Genomic DNA, 17,120 nt, shown 5'->3' with positions numbered 1-17,120 from the left:
CTTGCATGCTGGAAGGCCACTTGTGAGCAATCCAGATGGGAGCTACTTCAGCAAGACATTGTAAGGTACTAAGGTTACAGGGCAGGGGTGACACCTGCTCATTAGTCTGGATTGTACCCTTTTATGTCACATGTACCCAACTCCCTTTTTAAGAAGGAGAGGTGCTTATAGCCTCAACTTGCCCATACTGATCCCTTCCCAACTGAAGAGCTGCTCTAAAGATTGACACATCACATGAGCTGCTAACTTTTCACATGTTGTATGAAATTGTAAATCTATCCTACTCTGTAGAATTCAGCACATCTGGGACTTCAGCCCTCTGAAGAATTTCTTCAAATATATGGTGAATCATTAAGCAAATATAGCCAGCTGAGCTTCTGCCAGGGTGAAGTAACCCAGAAGCGAATGTGCACGTACTCTATTGCAATATAGTTCTCCATGAGTTCTAACGTAATCAAATATAAAAGGCTAACCAGAAATAGCCCCTAATGTCTAATTTAAGAAGAGCAGCTAAAGCCCTTTCTTTAATAAAGAAATTAAACATGACTGAGATCTTACAAAATTCAATACGAAAAGCTTGTCACAACTTTATTTTGCTGAACAATGTAGCTCGCATTCAGCTACTGAAGACCAAATCCCACTCTCCTTGTAAAGTCCCTTAGGAGCAAGACAAGATTCAGTTATTGCCCAACAAATAACGGGATTCATAAATTTACTTGCTTAGCTACTAAAACAGTTGTTTAGACTAAACTCTTTTGACCTACTCAGGCTATCTAGCAGAACAGGTTAATTTTCTATGTGGCAAATGGTTGCAGGCTATAAACAGTATTAAAAGTGTGGAGAACTAGAAACCCCACCCTGTTCTGCCCTTTTGCTGAGCAGAATCCCTTATGTAACTAAACATGAACTGTAACACTATGGGCATGTAACATACTATGGGCATGTTAGAATAACTTTCCACACTCTTCCTTTGTAGGTTATATTCAAAGTCAAATGTGCAGCAGAATTCAATAAGTACAAGTAAGTGACTCCTCTTCTTGCCTACCCCAAATATGTTCTCGTTGGGTGTATTAACAGTACAGCGTATCTGAAAGATAGCATCTGAAATCTACCAAACGCTACATTCAAACTTCATAGCAATAGCTTTGTTTTGTCTCTTACCCAGATGTTTAACAAAGATTAATTCAGTTACCTCAGAGCACAGGGCAGAAAGCAAAGCCCTGAAGAAGTTGTGGGCTAGTCACTGGGCAGCCTGACCATCAGATTTGGTGCCTACGTGGGTCTGGGAGTGAAGGACTCAATTGTACCCAAAAGCAAGGTGCTATAGTTCCTGGTTTGCCCCTCTTTACTAATACACAGCACCAATGACCACCTCCCTGCAACTCTAAGGGTACATCTACCCAGCAATGAAAAAAACCATGTCTGGCCAGTGCCAGCCAGCTCAGCCCCACAACCTGAACCCTGCTTCATTGCTGTGTGGGCTTCCAGGCTCAGGCTGGAGCCAAAGCTGAGACCCTCCCACCTCACAGAATCCTAGAGCCTGGGCTCCAGCAGTGAAACAGCCCCACAAGCCAGAGTCAGCTGGCATGGGCCAGCAGCAGGTGTCTTAGCTACTGTGTAGACATAGCCTAAGGCTCTAGAATGAGCATTGCATTAGACAGCACATGTTTCTGTAATTCATGGGAAGGTATTGGTGCGCTAGCATGTTAGGGTCACACATGAAAAGGCTGAAACTGTGGTAGAACACTTCTGGGATTCACCCCATCCTATCTAGCCATAAGCCAGTGAGGGAGTCTTACTTCTGTGGACCTTTGTGATCCCTAGCTTATGAACCCATGCTGTGGCTTCACAACACACCAGCCACTCCTGTGGCTCAAGCCTGTGTTAAGTCATTCTAGTAGGACATCCTTCTGTATGGAAGGCAGGACTTCAGATTGTGTCCATTAGTTCTTGGCCTATGGGTCTAATGGACCTGTGTCAATGGAAAGTGTGTTTGCAGCCACTTATTTTCACCAAGGCTGGTGGTGGTTGGGCTGACTCTCGGAGCCTCTCAACTTTCATGAATGGAAGTTAAACCGGTAGTTAAGTTCTTATCTTCTAATCTTAAGATAGAAAGACAGGAATCTTGTAACTCCTGATTCCTTGCAAGCTTCTACCAACTGAGTGATTTTTAAATGCCAGTGCTCTGCACACTATGCCGACTAAACAATTTAAACTGACTTCTAAATGGCTTCCTTAATTCCTTGTCTACATAACTGACCTTTCACACTTGCTAGCTTGCTGAGTTATAGCAGATGAAGAACAATGCTGGGAGTAAAATGATCTAATAGAGAGCAAGGGAGATGATGTGGCAGTAGAGACTTCTTCAGACTGTTTTTTGCTCAATCAGTTTCTTTCCTTTTCCAGGGTCCTGTTGTATCTGGGCTCCATATTTACCAGCCTTCTCTTTCTCGTTGTGAATTTAACCTGTGCAATGCTTATCCATGAAGATGTCCCAGAGAGTCGGCTGAGATGGACAGTATTTGTTCGGGCACTAGTCAATGACAGTCTCTTCATTCTTTGTGCTATTTCATTAGCTTGTTGTATGTGCAAACTTGCGAAGATGTCATCGGCAAACGTCTACCTCGAGTCAAAGGTAAGTAAATGCTGTCTAAACTGTACTGAATTATTTACTTCAACCCATAGGGGTGCAAGTCCAAGACCATGACCCCATCATGCTAGATACTCTGCAAACACAGAACCAAAAAGATAGTTCCGGGCTGGAACTAGTCAAACTCTTTTCAGTTTGGGTTCTTCAATTTATGTTTTGTGCTTGCAGGAGATCTATTGGTGCAACAGAAGATCATTATAACTCACAATACTGGACTTTTTTTTTTTCTTGAGATTCTTAAATCACTTGTTTCAGTACAGAGCCCAGATCTGGCACTGATAGTGTGTTGCTATCTGATGCTTAATGTCGAGGCATTTGATGACTGCAATCCTCTGCTAATGTGACACCCATAAACCAGATCCACTAGCAACCCAGTCTAGTAATAACTCTGGTGGCTTGTAGGAGAGAGCCAGCTTACATCAGTTGTCAGAAGCAGTATCCCACTCCATTACATCTAGCATCTCCTTATGGGCTAACTGCACCTGGTTTGGGGTTCCCCCTCTCTATGCCTTCCCCTCTCTCCCCAGGTTTCCAGACTTGACCAAAGGATGTATAGACACACCCACAAGCCATCAGCTGGGAGCACTGAGCACCAATCCACACAAGTCTTCCTGGAGACATTCAAGGTACCATGTGGGAAATGGCTTCTGCCTGTAAAAACTGGGAGTCACACATGGACATGTGACTTGCCCATGTGACTCTAGAACTCCATCTTGGAGCTGGACTTTGCATAGGAGAGAGTCTGTTTAAGCCCATAGGAGACCCCTCCATTTTGTCTTCAGCTGGCTAATGAGAGAGCACCTCTCCACCCCCAAGGATACATCTTCTTAGCCAGCTGAAGACAAAATGGAGGGGTCTCCCACAGGCTTAAATAGACTTTCTCTTGTGGGTGGAGACCCCTTCCTCTCTCCTATTCAAAGTCCAGCTCCACGTGGTATCTTGAATGTCTCCAGGAAGACTTCTTATGTGGATTGGAGCTTTCCAAGATACATTGTTCCTTAAGTGCTTCTTAATTGGGCACTTAACTTTGCGAATTCCTTTCTCCAGAAACTGACCAAATGCTCTACTAAGGTTATCTAGAAATCAAGCCAGTACGTGGCCAATATTCATAACTTCAACTACAAAAATGATACAGGCATACAAATAGGAGGAATAGATTCAGTAGATCATAACCTTTACAGAGAGATGTTATATGGCATATGTAGCATAAAACATATTCCAGTTATGTCATGTGCGTACACACACGCGTGCATATTTCCATAGACCTTTATGGGGTGCACCATCACATGGTCTCTCTCCATTGCAGGAGCCCTGGACTCTTGGAGCCAGAATTCTAAACCCGGGCTGATGGCCTGATGAAAGGCAGCATTGCCTCTGCTGGAGATGGGGCTAGATGACTTTCTCCCATGGTGACCATGCTCTGTCCAGGGTCTGCAAAGCCCCTATCAGTGGAGACTGACTCAAACAAGGCTGGGCAGCATTCACCTCCTCATCAAAGGGATGAAGTTGTTGCTGGGCCTGAATACTGGTGGTCAGGAATTGGCAGCTCCTGTGTGGCCAAATTGGGAGCCTGGGCTCCTGTAGCTCAACAAGGCTACTTTGCCCAAGGCAATGACTCTTATGTCTGAGTCGCTTCGCTAGACCCATGCCTACATCGTCTGCTGGTAGGCGACGCTTCCCCCCTCCTTGGAACTATGGACAGCGACCACTTAAGCTCTTTCTTGCACATGGTCTGCTGTGTAGCAGCCTGGTGTGGCAGCCAGTGAGCTAACAGGCTTTAAACTACTACCCCTATGAAATGCCAGCCTGTCTCCTCTGCCTTGGGCGTTTCTGCTGCCTGATCTGAACTTGCATAGGAGAAGGGGGTCAGCAAGTAAGATTCCTTCTTCCCCACCCCCTAGCCCTCCCACCTGCAGAGTCAATGATTCAGAGGACCTTGCCCCATATTTGTCTGATGGACTCATTAGTGTGTACTGAAGGCACTACATAAACTGGGTGGTCTAGCCAGGCATAGTTTATCTTGGGAAGCCATCAGGAACTACATCTGCTCCCCAAAAACTTCCCTTGTGTATTTTCTTGAGATGAATGAACTGTCAAGGAGGCAGGAGCTAAAGAGCCCAAGTTTATTTGGGGTCAGTTAAACTGCCAGCAGTTGCTCCAGTTCACAAACATGGCCTTGTGCTGAAAAACAAGGAAAAAGTGGAACTAAACTCTCTTCTGGTTGAACGTTCTGGGTCTCAATGACCCATTTGGCAAGTCACTTTTGTATGTGAGGGAAACGGACACAGAGGGGCTTCAGCAAGTTGCAACATCTGACCATAAGGGCTCTGTGCTGCTGGTTGTGGCTCTGCAACATGATCAGGCAGGAGTCACAGTTGCATGAACTCGAATTTAAATAGCCTTCAGAGAGGTACTGACTTCCTCTGCTCAGAACTGGTTTCCTTTGCCCTGAGACAAGATCTGTGAGCATGTTCTGAAATCTGAGAAGTCACTGCTTCTGGAAGTAGAATTTCAGTGTCCTCCACTGACCTTCATATTCTCTCCTCTTGCCTCCTCTCCCCAGCAGCAGCCGTGCTGTGGGGATTGTTCCTAATCAGTAATACACCAAGGCTTCTCTTATTTGACAAACTTCATAAAAGGCTGTTGCTACATCAATGCTCCAGCCCTCTCTGCAATGTGTGCTGTACTCACCAACCAATGTAATGGGACTTTCACACTGATTGCTGTTGACTAATCACTGGGCTTGCCACCTCAAGTTAGTGGCAATGTAGCACCATAAATGAAGACCAAACCCAACCTGCATTTTGGTATAACTAAGTTATAGCTGTCTAGCCAGGTAGTCTGTAACTTTTTGCTTGCAAAAATAACCACTATGCAACTGGGACCTAATACTAGAATAATCCTCCCAGTGGTTCCATTTGGTTTGCAAGGTTCCACTTCTCTTCCTAAAGGTCGGTAAGAAACAGTCATGTGGAACTGGACAATTGCAGTCAACTTACCGCTAGCTCAGAAGAAGGTTCTTAACAATGCTGTCACTAAAATATTTAAAGCTAGTGTGATGTTCTGGGTCCAATCATGCATGCATGACTTGCTGTGCATAAAATTACAATTTTATGGGAGGATTTGTGTAACAACCTATTAGACTTTTAATGTATTTTGCTTCCTCCCCTGGTTCTTAGGGCACATCCGTCTGCCAGGCTATCCTCGTTGGTTCAGTAGTTGTTCTTCTATACTCTTCAAGGGCTTGCTATAATCTGGTAGCAGTGACCATATCTCCAGAGAACATTCCTAGTCCATTTAATTATGGCTGGGACAACTTTTCGGATAAGGTAACTAGTAATATTAACAAGTGGGTGTTGGAGGGTGGTATGGGGGGTGACTCTAAGCCAGAAAAATGGCTAATGAGGAGGGAAAAAAAAAAATCAATGTTCTGGGTGCATGGGCTCTCACTAAGGATGCTGTAGTAGTGTTCTTAAAAAGCTCTCGAATTCCAGTTCCTGAGACTCCTTGTAAACGGTCGGTCCTAATAGGAATGTAATGCTTAATGAGAATCTGCTGTCTACAAGTAGACATGTCTCTAGAGAAGCTTGACCCTGAAGATTCCAAGAGCAGGCCAGGCAACTAGCACCTGATGCTAATCCATTAAAAGAGCTGCCTTCCAAGCTATTTGAGTCTAAGGGGAAATATGACTGTCACCCGACCGCTACTTTCTTAGGCGCCTCTTTTAATTTATGGGGTTACTTGTCACAAGTACTTCCAAATGTTAGATCTCTGAGGTGACAACTACCATACCTTTCTACTCCAGGTCACTGCCACTAACCTGTTACTAGCCATAACAGTAAGATGCAGTGAATGGGATTTGCTTGCCAAGTATCTAAATACTCACCAGGTGCACAAGATTAAACATCAAGAACTTAATTGGACACCAAATTGCACCCTCTTAATGGCAAGTGCACACCTGTAGAGCTGGTGTAATGGCACTATATACTGTGCTGCAATATAGACCGTTCGGTAGGTCAGTCTAGGTCCTGAGCATCTGTAACCAGCCAGGATTGTCTGAAACCATGGTGGAGATGTAGAGATCACATCTGTCTGTCTTCCCTTTGCCCTAGAGGTGGTGGTAATGGGATACTAGCTGCCACATCACTGTGTATATAAGGGTGTGCAAGCCTCCAATGTACCACCCTATAATCTAGAAACATTCTATAAGATGTCTGAGTTGACATGAAACACTTGCTCTTATTGGTGAGGGGTCCACTTTCTACACTAAGGAACTAGCCCAACCCACCCTCCCCTCCCCAGAAAACTGAGTAGGTTTGATGTGGAAGCTCTCAGCTGAAATCTGTCGCAGCTGATGCTGGCCACTTAGTGACAGGATACTGCCCTAGCGGGACCACTGATCTGAGCCAGTCTGGCAATTGCAGTGTGCAATGCTAATTCAAACTCTTTCCAGATTTGAAATCCAGAAGAGCTTCTGTGCACTGCATCCTAATCTGTTTCTTGGAATCCCATTACTTTGGGGAAAATCTCTGTGTGCATGCATGTCGTCATGTCCCCCCTCCCCCCTGAGTGCTCTTTTAAAGACCCAACCCTCCAGGCTTAACCATAACCTCTCTGTTTCCAGATGCATGCGGAGGAAGTCGGTGGTGAAGAATATGTGGTGTTTGGAGTGGTCCTCTTCCTCTGGGAGCTTGTGCCAACCAGTTTTGTGGTGCTGTTCTTCCGGGCTCAGAGGCTCACTCAGAACTTGGTAGGCTATGAACTAATGCTCTGGGATTAAGATCTTTCATGTTGCTAGTTGCACATGAAACTTCTCTGACTTACTCAAGCTAAATAGCTCTTTTTCACTATGTAATCTCTAGAAGCAATTGGGTGCTTTTTTTACCTTTATCAACAGACACCAGCTGGCATGATCAACAGTCACAGTTATAGCTCCAGAGCGTACTTCTTTGACAATCCAAGGCGATATGACAGTGACGATGACTTGCCAAGACTTGGTGCGAGAGAAGGAGGCAGGTAGGTGGAGAGCTGTTCAGATATTCAGAATCGCCATTTGACTCTCGCCTGTGAGCAGCAAACAGTGTCTACAGAGCAGCCAACTCCTGCTCTTCTTTTAAGCCAAAGAATCTTTCCTAGCAAAGGGGCCTTGAACCAGTAAACCAAATAAATGAGGAGGCAGTTCATAACATAAGCTTTGGCTTACACTAAGGACCTGAGTGTGACAGGTTGGATCACAGAAACCCCCTGGGAGCTGCCACCTGATGTACCAAGACTACTTCTGGCCCTGATTTCCCTGCCAGCTTGGGACTCCAGCACCCTGTCTTACTGAGCCAGACACCACTCTGCTCCAACACTGAGCCAGGGTCTGAACCACGTGCCCCAAAGCTGCAGGCTTGTTTGTAAGCAACTTAAGAAGTGTTCCTGTCCTTGACACTCAAATGCCCAACTCCCAATGGGATCCAAACCCTAAATAAATCCATTTTACCCTTTATAAAGCTGTTCGCCCTCTCTAATGCTGATAGAGAGATGCACAGCTGTTCCCCCCCATATGTATGTATTTGGTTAATAAGTAAAATGATTTTATTAAATATAGAAAGTAGGATTTAAGTGGCTCCAAGTAGTAAGACAGAACAAGGTGAATTACCAAGCAAAATAGAATAAAACATGCAAGTCTAAGTCTAGTACAGTAATAACTGATATAGATAAAATCTCACCCTTAGGGGTTTTTCAGACTGGACACCTCCCTAGTCTGGGCACAATCCTTTCCCCTTGTACAGCCCTCGTTACAGCTCAGGTGATAGCTAGGGGCTTTCTCAGGATGACTGCCTCCCTTTGTTCTGTTCCACCCACTTATGCCTTTTTTGCATAAGGCTGAAAACCTTTGTCCTGCTCTGGGTTCCCATCCCTCCTTCTCAATGGAAAAGCACCAGGTTAAAGATGGATTCCAGTTCAGATGACATGATCGCATGTCACTGTAAGACTTCATTACCCACTTGCCAGCACACACCTATACAGGAAGACTAACAAGTGAAACAGAGCCATCTACAGACAATTGTCCTGGTTAATGGGAGCCATCAAGATTCCAAACCACCATTAATGGCCCCCATTTTGCATAATTACAATAGGCCCTCAGTTATATTTTATATTTCTAGTTACAGATACAAGTGATACATTTTATACAAATAGGATGATCACACTCGGATTATAAACTTTGTAATACCTTACAAGAGACCTTTTGCATGAAGCATATTTCAGTTACATTATGGACTTTGGCCACAGGTGCTAACCACTGTTGAAAATCGGGCCACTCTTGGGTGCTTAAAGTCGGAGAGAGTCTTTTTTGTTAAAATGCATAGAGGTTTACAGGCAGGTGTACCTCTAAACTAAAAACTGCTGAATTCCTGGTGAAGACCTGCAAGCTGCAGAAAGTCCTGGGTAAAGTATGGGGGGTGTATGTGTGTGTTGGGTTTTTTTGTTCTGGAGTAACAATTATTGCTGTATAACGATCTTGAGCCAAAAGATGTATGAAAACTTAGCGGAGCTGTAATGTTCTCCTGGGACTGAGATCCAGGCTTTTCTGAGTGCATCTTGGTGTGACGGGTGCTCTAGAAATACCAGCTCCTAGAAGTGATGAGTGAACTTGTGTATATTTTTGTCTTTAAGCGCTGATTGCAGCTAACTCACGGGGTTAACTCAAAAATTAATCACACTTATAACTCTAGAATACCAATTGAAAAAATCCAAAAATATTTAATTTCTACACTTTCAATATTTTAATTACAACACAGAATACAAAGTGCAGTGATCACTCTTTTTGATTACAAATATATGTACTGTAAAAATAGGTTTCAGACTAACACAGCTGCTACTCTGTATCTGCAAAAAGAAAAGGAGGACTTGTGGCACCTTAGACTAACCAATTTATTTGAGCATAAGCTTTCGTGAGCTGTAGCTCACAAGTTTATACTCAAATTTCTTGAGTATTTTTTTAGTTCACCTCCTACAAATACTGAAGTTCAATCTCTTTTTATCATGAAAGTGAAAATCTGCATTTTGGTTATATAACTGCACTCAACAAAATGGTCTAAAACTTTAGAGCCTACAAGTCCATTCGGTCCTCCTTCTGCCAATCACTAAGACCAATAGGTTTGTTTACATTGACAGGAGATGCATTTACATGCCAGATATGCTAAACATTCATATGCCCCATCTGGCATGTAAGTACCTTGCAATGCCAGCTACAACAGTGCTATACAAACACCAGTTGTCTCTTTCAGGTGACATAAACAAGAAGCAGGCAGCATTATCGCCTGAAAATTGTAACCAGCCTTGAGTGATTGGCTGGCCAAGAAGTAGGACTGAGTGGACTGGTAGGCTCTTAAAGTTTTTTACGTAATTCTACACTTGTAAGATCAACTTTCATGATAGAGATTGCACTACAGTACTTGTATGAGGTGAGTTGAAACATAATTTTTTACCGTGCAAATATTTGTAATCAAAATTAATATAAGTGAGCACTGTACACTTTGTATTCTGTGTAATTGAAATTACAAACATCCAAAAATATTTTAAAATGGTATTCTCTTTAACAGCGTGATTAGTCATGTGACTTTTTTTTTTTTTTTAAATTGCTTGACAGCTGTACTTTTATTTTATTTATTTGGATGCTCAGCTTAGGATGCCCATCAGAAAGGGCCTGGCCTCTTTTAGGTGCTGGACACCCACTCTCTGAAAACCTAAGGATGTCAAGTTTAAGCACCCAAAATCACTGGTCACCTCTAAAGTTGAAGCATTGGACAAAGATTCCTACCTGAAGCCACTTTCAACTTCTGTTTGCATTAAAACTCCAGCACTAGACAGCACAATCCTGGAATAACTCTAGACTCCCATCTCTAACCAATATTTCCCATTTCTTCTCTCCAAAGCTTGGCTACCCCTCAGTGCTCCAGCTGGTATGGCACTCTGACTGGGAGTGATAGCTGTGCGGTTATTCCCGAACCGAGTGGACCTAAGCCAGACACCGCCCCACTGCTGTTCACGTGTAGTGATTTGGAAACTAACAATCACCACAGCTTATACTCCACACCACAGAACTGAAGAACCCCACCAAGATTCGCTTCTCTTGGGGCAGCTTTCGTGGGAGTCCGATCATTTTCCAAACATCTAACTCCATCTGCACAAACATTTCATTCTCTCTTGCAGCTGTAAACCAGGACCTGGAGACTTAGGCTGTGTGTGGTATGTAAAACTGTTACTCGTGGTACCGTGTAGCAAAGGGAAAGTGAAAAGTCTCTGGGAGCTTTTTGGGAGGGGGGGGTCAAGTCATCTCAAGATGCTCGTTGGCAGCTAGAAGCCCCAGAGCTGACTCACTAGACCAACATCAAATGCATATTTGCACTTTTTTTTAATCTGCATGTTCTGAAGGAACACGTCACCCTCCGACTTCCCTTTGGAACAGCCTGCATCTGTTCTGTGTTACTTTTAATTGCACATCCAGATCTGGGAGAGGTGCAGTCGTCCCATGAAGACAGGCATGTCGATATATGTAGACCATGCTGGGCTCTGTGTCCTGCTGCTCCAAGGACAAACTCTCTCTTCAGAGAGACTGTGGGATTTACACTAATGAAGAAAGTTACCTATGTATAATGTGCCATATTCGCAATACAAATTTAGTCTTTGCTGGGGATGTGGTCTTACTATAACTCGGTCCTCACGTCAGCAGACTACTAAAATACTCTTAGCTGGACTGTGAGTTAAAGCAAACCTTAAAGCATGGGGATGTGAAGGTCTTTAAAAGCCTGAGCTCAATGGCTGTTTCTAGCACAAAGGTCACTGAACAGTAACCATCTCTGCTCTTTTAAATAGAAAAATGCCACCTAGAGCAAGCAGAATGAGTAGTTACTGTTAAGCATGTGGAGAGAGCATGTGGCAGTGAGGCATGCTCCTTGCCAGGTGGCTGCTTCAAGCAAAGCTAGCAGTGAGTCTGGATAAGTGGTGTGAGCATTTTATTTTGGCCGAAACCAATTAATAACATGGCTTCTTTCATACTAGGATCTGTTCACTGCATTCCCAAGTGGAATCCGTGCTTAATCTGCCTTGGTGATAATAGCAATTTTATATTTAACCTGGCTGAATGTAAACTAGAGGTCCTTCTTAGAACATGAAAACTTCTCTTCACTTTCATGGCAGCTTTCTCTGACAGAAATCAGGAAGCCTACAGTGTGGTACCCGCATGCCACTATTTGGGACTGCCTCAACTTCTAGTTCTCCTGTCTCTTCATACTGTGTCTGAGGAATAAGTGTCCCGTGACATTCCACTTAATGTAATGTAAAAGTAGTGCAACATGACCTGAACAAGGGGGACCCCCCCCATTGAAGTATTGAATAAATTTTGGCATCTTGTTGCAGCATGTGCACTGGAGGGTGGGTGGGTCTAATGAGTGAGTAGCGTTTAATGGAATGTGTAGGTTTTTAACGTCCAGGATTATATTCTGGCGGGAAGTTGGTCTTTAAATCACTTTTTTAACTGTGTTCAGAAGCACCCTATTTAAAATAAGAAAGCAAGACATGGCTATCAGGATGCACAGGGGTTTAGATTAGGCTCTAAAGAGACTGTTAAATACACTGTTGGTCTACACAGATTAGTAGCTCCTACAAGGAAAAGCATGCTTCTGTGGCAAAGCTGCTATGGCCTGTGTAGGGCAGCTGCTCTCTCCAGCCTGTAGTAGACTTCCCTTAGGATCTCTCCACCTTGCATTCCTTTAGAAGCTTAAACAGTTAGCATATGTTGCTGATGGCAGGGGCTGGTCCTGCCAATCAACTGCATGCACTTTCCAAGGGCATGCTTAGTTTTTAAACTTGAATTAAGACTTGATGTTAAGTAGAACTTTACTGAGGGACTGAACAGGACCACATAGTCTGTAGGACAGTGGGGAAATGGCCCAACTGGACAAGCGGGGATACCGCTGGCACATGGAACATGACTGAAGTGACTGTCTAGCCTTAAAATGCTGATTCCCTGACTTGCAGCTATATGGTGGGTGTGATGCACAGGTTTTCAAGAGTAAACTCTTGGCTCTCGAAGATGGTGGAGACTTGGGGACAGGCCTAGGATCTGTGTGGGAAAGAACATTTGAGTGAGTACAGTGAGCAGATCTAAATCCTTGCTGTTACTGAGCTAGTTCTGAACCGGTTAGCTGGCAGACCAGGGACCCCCTTTCTCTGTATAACCCCCACCCAGAAACTGAGCAGCTGGCTTGAGGTATAGGGGTACTCTAATGTCCTCACTCTTTTGCTCACTGGTCCAAAACAAAGGCAACCTGTACTCCTTCCTCTAAAGGCTCGGAGACTATTTTTGGCAGATCACTGGATCCTTCTCACTCAAATACTTGAGCCAGAAAGGACTTAAGAGAACCGTTCTCCCAGCTACTTTTATTTTAGCTACCATTGTAAACGTCTCATTTCCTAGGTTGGGATTCAGAAACCGGTTGCTCTGTCTCGATTGCCGCTTGACTTATGGTGAAACTAGTTAGAGACCCTGAACTCCAGCTGCAGCCCTTCTCTTCCCCTCCCTCCCATAAGTCACCAAAGACATGAAGTTCAGCCACTGGCCCCTGTTTTTGCTTAAAAACAGTCCAAAGCACTAGGAGCACTTTAAGTTTCCTTTGGAGGGAAGGGAGTGTTGCGCAAAAAAAAGGGCTACAGACTCATTGTTCATATTGCACTGATGCACAGAATGACAATATGATCTTCCTCTCATTAGGATCACAGATCAGGGCAGTGAGTCTTGTTGCTTAAGTGTGTACTAGTGAGTGACTAGCAAACGTTTTGGTTTTTATTACTTTGTATGGATGGTCATCAATTTCAGAACTGACAGCTCAGATTGGGGCCGGTCTTGTGTTTTACTGAAGTAATTTATAGCTGACATGTACAATGACTTTTATATGCATAGTTGCCTTTCATTCCATATTTTTTTGTAATGGTTTTTCTCAGCTTCACAACCAGTTGAGAGCTGGTTGCAACAAGAAGCTGTGGCCAATGAATGTACCTATCTGTTGTTGTTGTTCACTAAACTGTAACTAAGCACTACTATGTTGAATAAATTCTTCTGTGCTATTTATGGGCATCTGGGCTGAGTTCTGTTCCTGGTGCTGCCTTCAGTTAGGCAGCTAGGGTCTCTGCATTACTTGTCCACTGGTCAGTGGACTCTACCCAAGTTTAAAATATTTAAAGCCATGTTGTTTCTCTTCTCCTTCCACTCCCCCACAATTGCTGCATTCCTGCACAGAGATCCAGCTTCCACTCACTTGCTAAAGGGACATATCTAAAGAGACTGAGTGTGTAAGTCTAAGAGGAATCATCTGTCTTGAACAAATTGGGGAAAGTGATACTACTGTCTGGGTCTCTTCCCCCTCAACAAGCATTCCCCATGGCACCCCCCCCCCCACATCTTGTAGGATAACTGTCCAAATGTGGATCAGCTGGAAAGGTCCAGTGCCTTTTTTTTTTTTTTTTTGGATGCAGGAAAACCACAAGCATAAGAGCTCTGCATAGCCCAGTCTACAACTTTCCAATCCATGAGGTGACTTGGGCATCTTGGTGACTCCATATGTGTAATGAGCAGGGGGGGAGGGGGTGTCTACAGCTCAAAGCAGAATGAAGATGCAGGAGTGAGGGCCTAGCCTTTCTCAAGGAGGCACAAGTTACCCTTGGCATAGCCTCTCACCCCTCCTGCCCACACCTCTTCATTCTGTCCTGCAACCCTCCATCTCTCTTCCTGGGAATGTAGAAGGAAAGGGTTCTGGCACTCCTCTCTCTAATTTTGTAAACACAAGCTGTGGCATTGGAGCAGCTGCCATGCTTGAACAGTGTCCCTTATGGGGGGGATCTACTTCTGGCCTGTGCACCCAGCCTTGATTCTAACCAAGTGCCCCCAGGGCTCTGAGCTTGCCACATGCCCCACCCTCTGCTGTAACAAGGCAGCTGAGTGGGTTGAGGCTCTGGGTCCTGGAGGAGGATGTACTTAAACTTTCTTGGAGGGGGGGAATGGGGGGCAAACAACACACTAGGCACATGCGTGCGCACACACACACACAGCCAGTAAAGGCTATGGGGGCAGCACCTACCCAGCCAGTAACACCTAGGGTGCCTTGTCTACTGTGTGTGTGTGTGTGTGTGTGTGTGAGGTGGTGTGGGGAGAGAAGGCTATTACAGTGATGAGAGGCTGTGGGCCTAGCCCCCCACATCACATCACTTCCCTCTGGGCCTGACTTCACCTGGTTCCAGGCCTGCAGCTGTGACGCTTCCTGGTTCTTCCCCAGGAGCTGCTGGCCAAGGTAGAGGGCATGATCACATGGGCCATTATTTCCTCCACTTCCCCAGTACCCTGGCTTGCCCATCTCCTCTGTACCAGGAAACCTCAACCCCTGCCAGTGCTAGGCCTGTTTACTGCCTGCCCCCCCACCTTTGCATGGCATAGTGCTGAGGGAGGTGGAGTAATGGACCAGGCCTTGCCAGTGGCCACCCTTTCCCTACCCCACCCATTGTCCTATTTAGATCCTATGCTCTTCAGAGCAGGGCCTGTCACTACTTTGTGCCTGTACAGCACCTGCCACCATGGCACTACCCTGCTAAACATGGTCAATATAATGCAGGCTGGGCCTAGCTCTTGGCTCAAAGGGCATTCTATGTCCATCCTCTTCTGCAGTGCCCAGTGACAGAAAACAAAATGGTTTGTGGCTGTTGCATAGAAGCAGCCTCCCCTACTCACAACACACACCCACTCAGTGACTGAGCATACAAGTTCTGCTCTACCACTAGCTTACCATCAAGTTTTCTGCTGTCAACTTAAAAAATCCACCTGTTTTCCTAAGGGAGCACATGACCCTAGCCACTGCTGCCATCAGTTTTTATCAAACAGCAAAAGACTGAGATGATTTTCTTCCAGAAACTGTTTAACCAGGGTGGGGTTGCATGGGACAATGAAACCCCAGGGTGGATGTTGCCAGATGTGATGGAGGTTAGTTGAAAGCCAGGGCTTGGGGCAGGGAAATAATACATGTGGCTGGCATGAGCAGGAAACTGAGGGCTGGCAGCAGAGGAGGGGAACCAACAGGTTCTCCCCAATTTTGCTGCTGCTGCTCAGAAAAAGTGTGGCCAAGAGCAGGGGCTCTGTGCTTGGCCAAGATCTTCTCTGTGTGCTGCTGCTTGGGGGAAGGAATTGCTCTTTCCAACTAACAATGATGGAGGACTGAGTCCCTACATTTGTTGCACACTTTGCCAGAGTGAAACAGTGCCTGACTTGTTGCAGCTGGGATAGTTATTGGAGAGCTAGGAACTAATACAAAAGGATCTTGAATGACACAAAGCTGTTGTTCAGGCTATGAGGAAGAGAAGAGGCATGTGCTCATACACACTTCTTCCCTGTACATGCCAGGGTGGTGGAGCAGGGAAGAATGTGTTCCCCCCCCCATCCTGAGAGCAACTGGTGGGAAATCCATACTAGCCAAGGTAAGGTATATTGAGAATGAAACCCAGGACCAGGGCCCAGAAATAGCACTCTTTGGGGGGGGACCCTGGCATTCATTTTCCCAGCACCTTGTACATGTGTAGAATCATGGGATTGGAAGGGACCTCAAGAGGTCCAGTCCCCTGCACTCATGGCAGGACTAAGTATTATCTAGATCATTCCTGACAGGTGTTTGTCTAACCTGCTCTTAAAAATCCCCAATGATAGATTCCACAACCTCCCTAACCAATTTATTCCTGTGTTTAACCACCCTGACAGGAAGTTTTTCCTAATGGCTAACTTAAACCTCCCTTGCTGCAATTTAAGACCCTTGATTCTTGTCCTATACTCAGATTAAGAACAACTTTTCTTCCTCCTCTTTGCAACCTTTTATGTACTTAAACTATGTCCCTCTGTCATCTCTTTTCCAGACTAAACAAACCCAGTTTTTTCAATCTTCCCTTATAGGTTCTGTTTTCTAGATCTTTTTTGGTTCTCTGGACTTTCTCTAATTTGTCCACATCTTTCCTGAAATGTGGCACTCAGAACTGGACACAATACTCCAGTTGAGGCCTAATCAGCATGGAGTAGAACAGAATAATTATTAGTCTTACTTACAATACTCCTGCCACTACATACCAGAATTTGTGAGAGGTGTTTGTTTTGTTGTTTTTTTGTCTTGTGTGTGGGTGTTTTTGTTTTTTTTTTTGCTTGCAACAGTCTTACACTGACTCATTTAGCTTATGGTCCCCTATACCCCCCAGATCCCTTTCCACAGTACTCCTTCCTCAGCAGTCATTTCCCATTTTGTATGTATGCAACTGATTGTTCCTTTCTAAGTGGAGTACTTTGTATTTGTCCTTAGGATGAAATTCAATATTTACTTCAGACCATTTCTCCAGTTTGTCCAGATCATTTTGAATTATAATCCTATCCTCCAAAGCACTTGCAACCCCTCCCAAC

General features: G+C 44.7%; 2 protein-coding genes across 3 annotated transcripts in view; one reads left to right on the top strand and one right to left on the bottom strand.

Moving 5' to 3' along the window:
- Positions 1 to 13,767, top strand: part of GPR137C (G protein-coupled receptor 137C) — a 35,531-nt gene extending 21,764 nt beyond the window's left edge. Inside the window, exons 2-8 of one of the 2 annotated variants that reach the window (XM_038405216.2) lie at positions 977 to 1,020; positions 2,407 to 2,635; positions 3,178 to 3,276; positions 5,830 to 5,979; positions 7,275 to 7,400; positions 7,548 to 7,666; positions 10,576 to 13,767. In XM_038405216.2, the coding sequence (XP_038261144.1) occupies positions 977 to 1,020; positions 2,407 to 2,635; positions 3,178 to 3,276; positions 5,830 to 5,979; positions 7,275 to 7,400; positions 7,548 to 7,666; positions 10,576 to 10,747 (939 nt within the window). In that variant the 3' untranslated portion in view covers positions 10,748 to 13,767. The remainder of the gene's footprint in view (positions 1 to 976; positions 1,021 to 2,406; positions 2,636 to 3,177; positions 3,277 to 5,829; positions 5,980 to 7,274; positions 7,401 to 7,547; positions 7,667 to 10,575) is intronic. The other variant, XM_038405217.2, reaches the window with a different exon arrangement.
- A 2,355-nt stretch (positions 13,768 to 16,122) lies between these two features.
- Positions 16,123 to 17,120, bottom strand: part of ERO1A (endoplasmic reticulum oxidoreductase 1 alpha) — a 43,428-nt gene continuing 42,430 nt past the window's right edge. Inside the window, exon 17 of the mRNA XM_043516286.1 lies at positions 16,123 to 16,133. The gene's annotated coding sequence lies outside the window, so the exon portion shown is untranslated. The remainder of the gene's footprint in view (positions 16,134 to 17,120) is intronic.

The sequence above is a fragment of the Dermochelys coriacea genome, chromosome 6 (genome assembly GCF_009764565.3).
Source record: "Dermochelys coriacea isolate rDerCor1 chromosome 6, rDerCor1.pri.v4, whole genome shotgun sequence".
NCBI lineage: Eukaryota > Metazoa > Chordata > Testudines > Dermochelyidae > Dermochelys > Dermochelys coriacea.
Note: the sequence above shows the minus strand (reverse complement) of the source record. Positions and strands in the feature narration are given on the sequence as shown.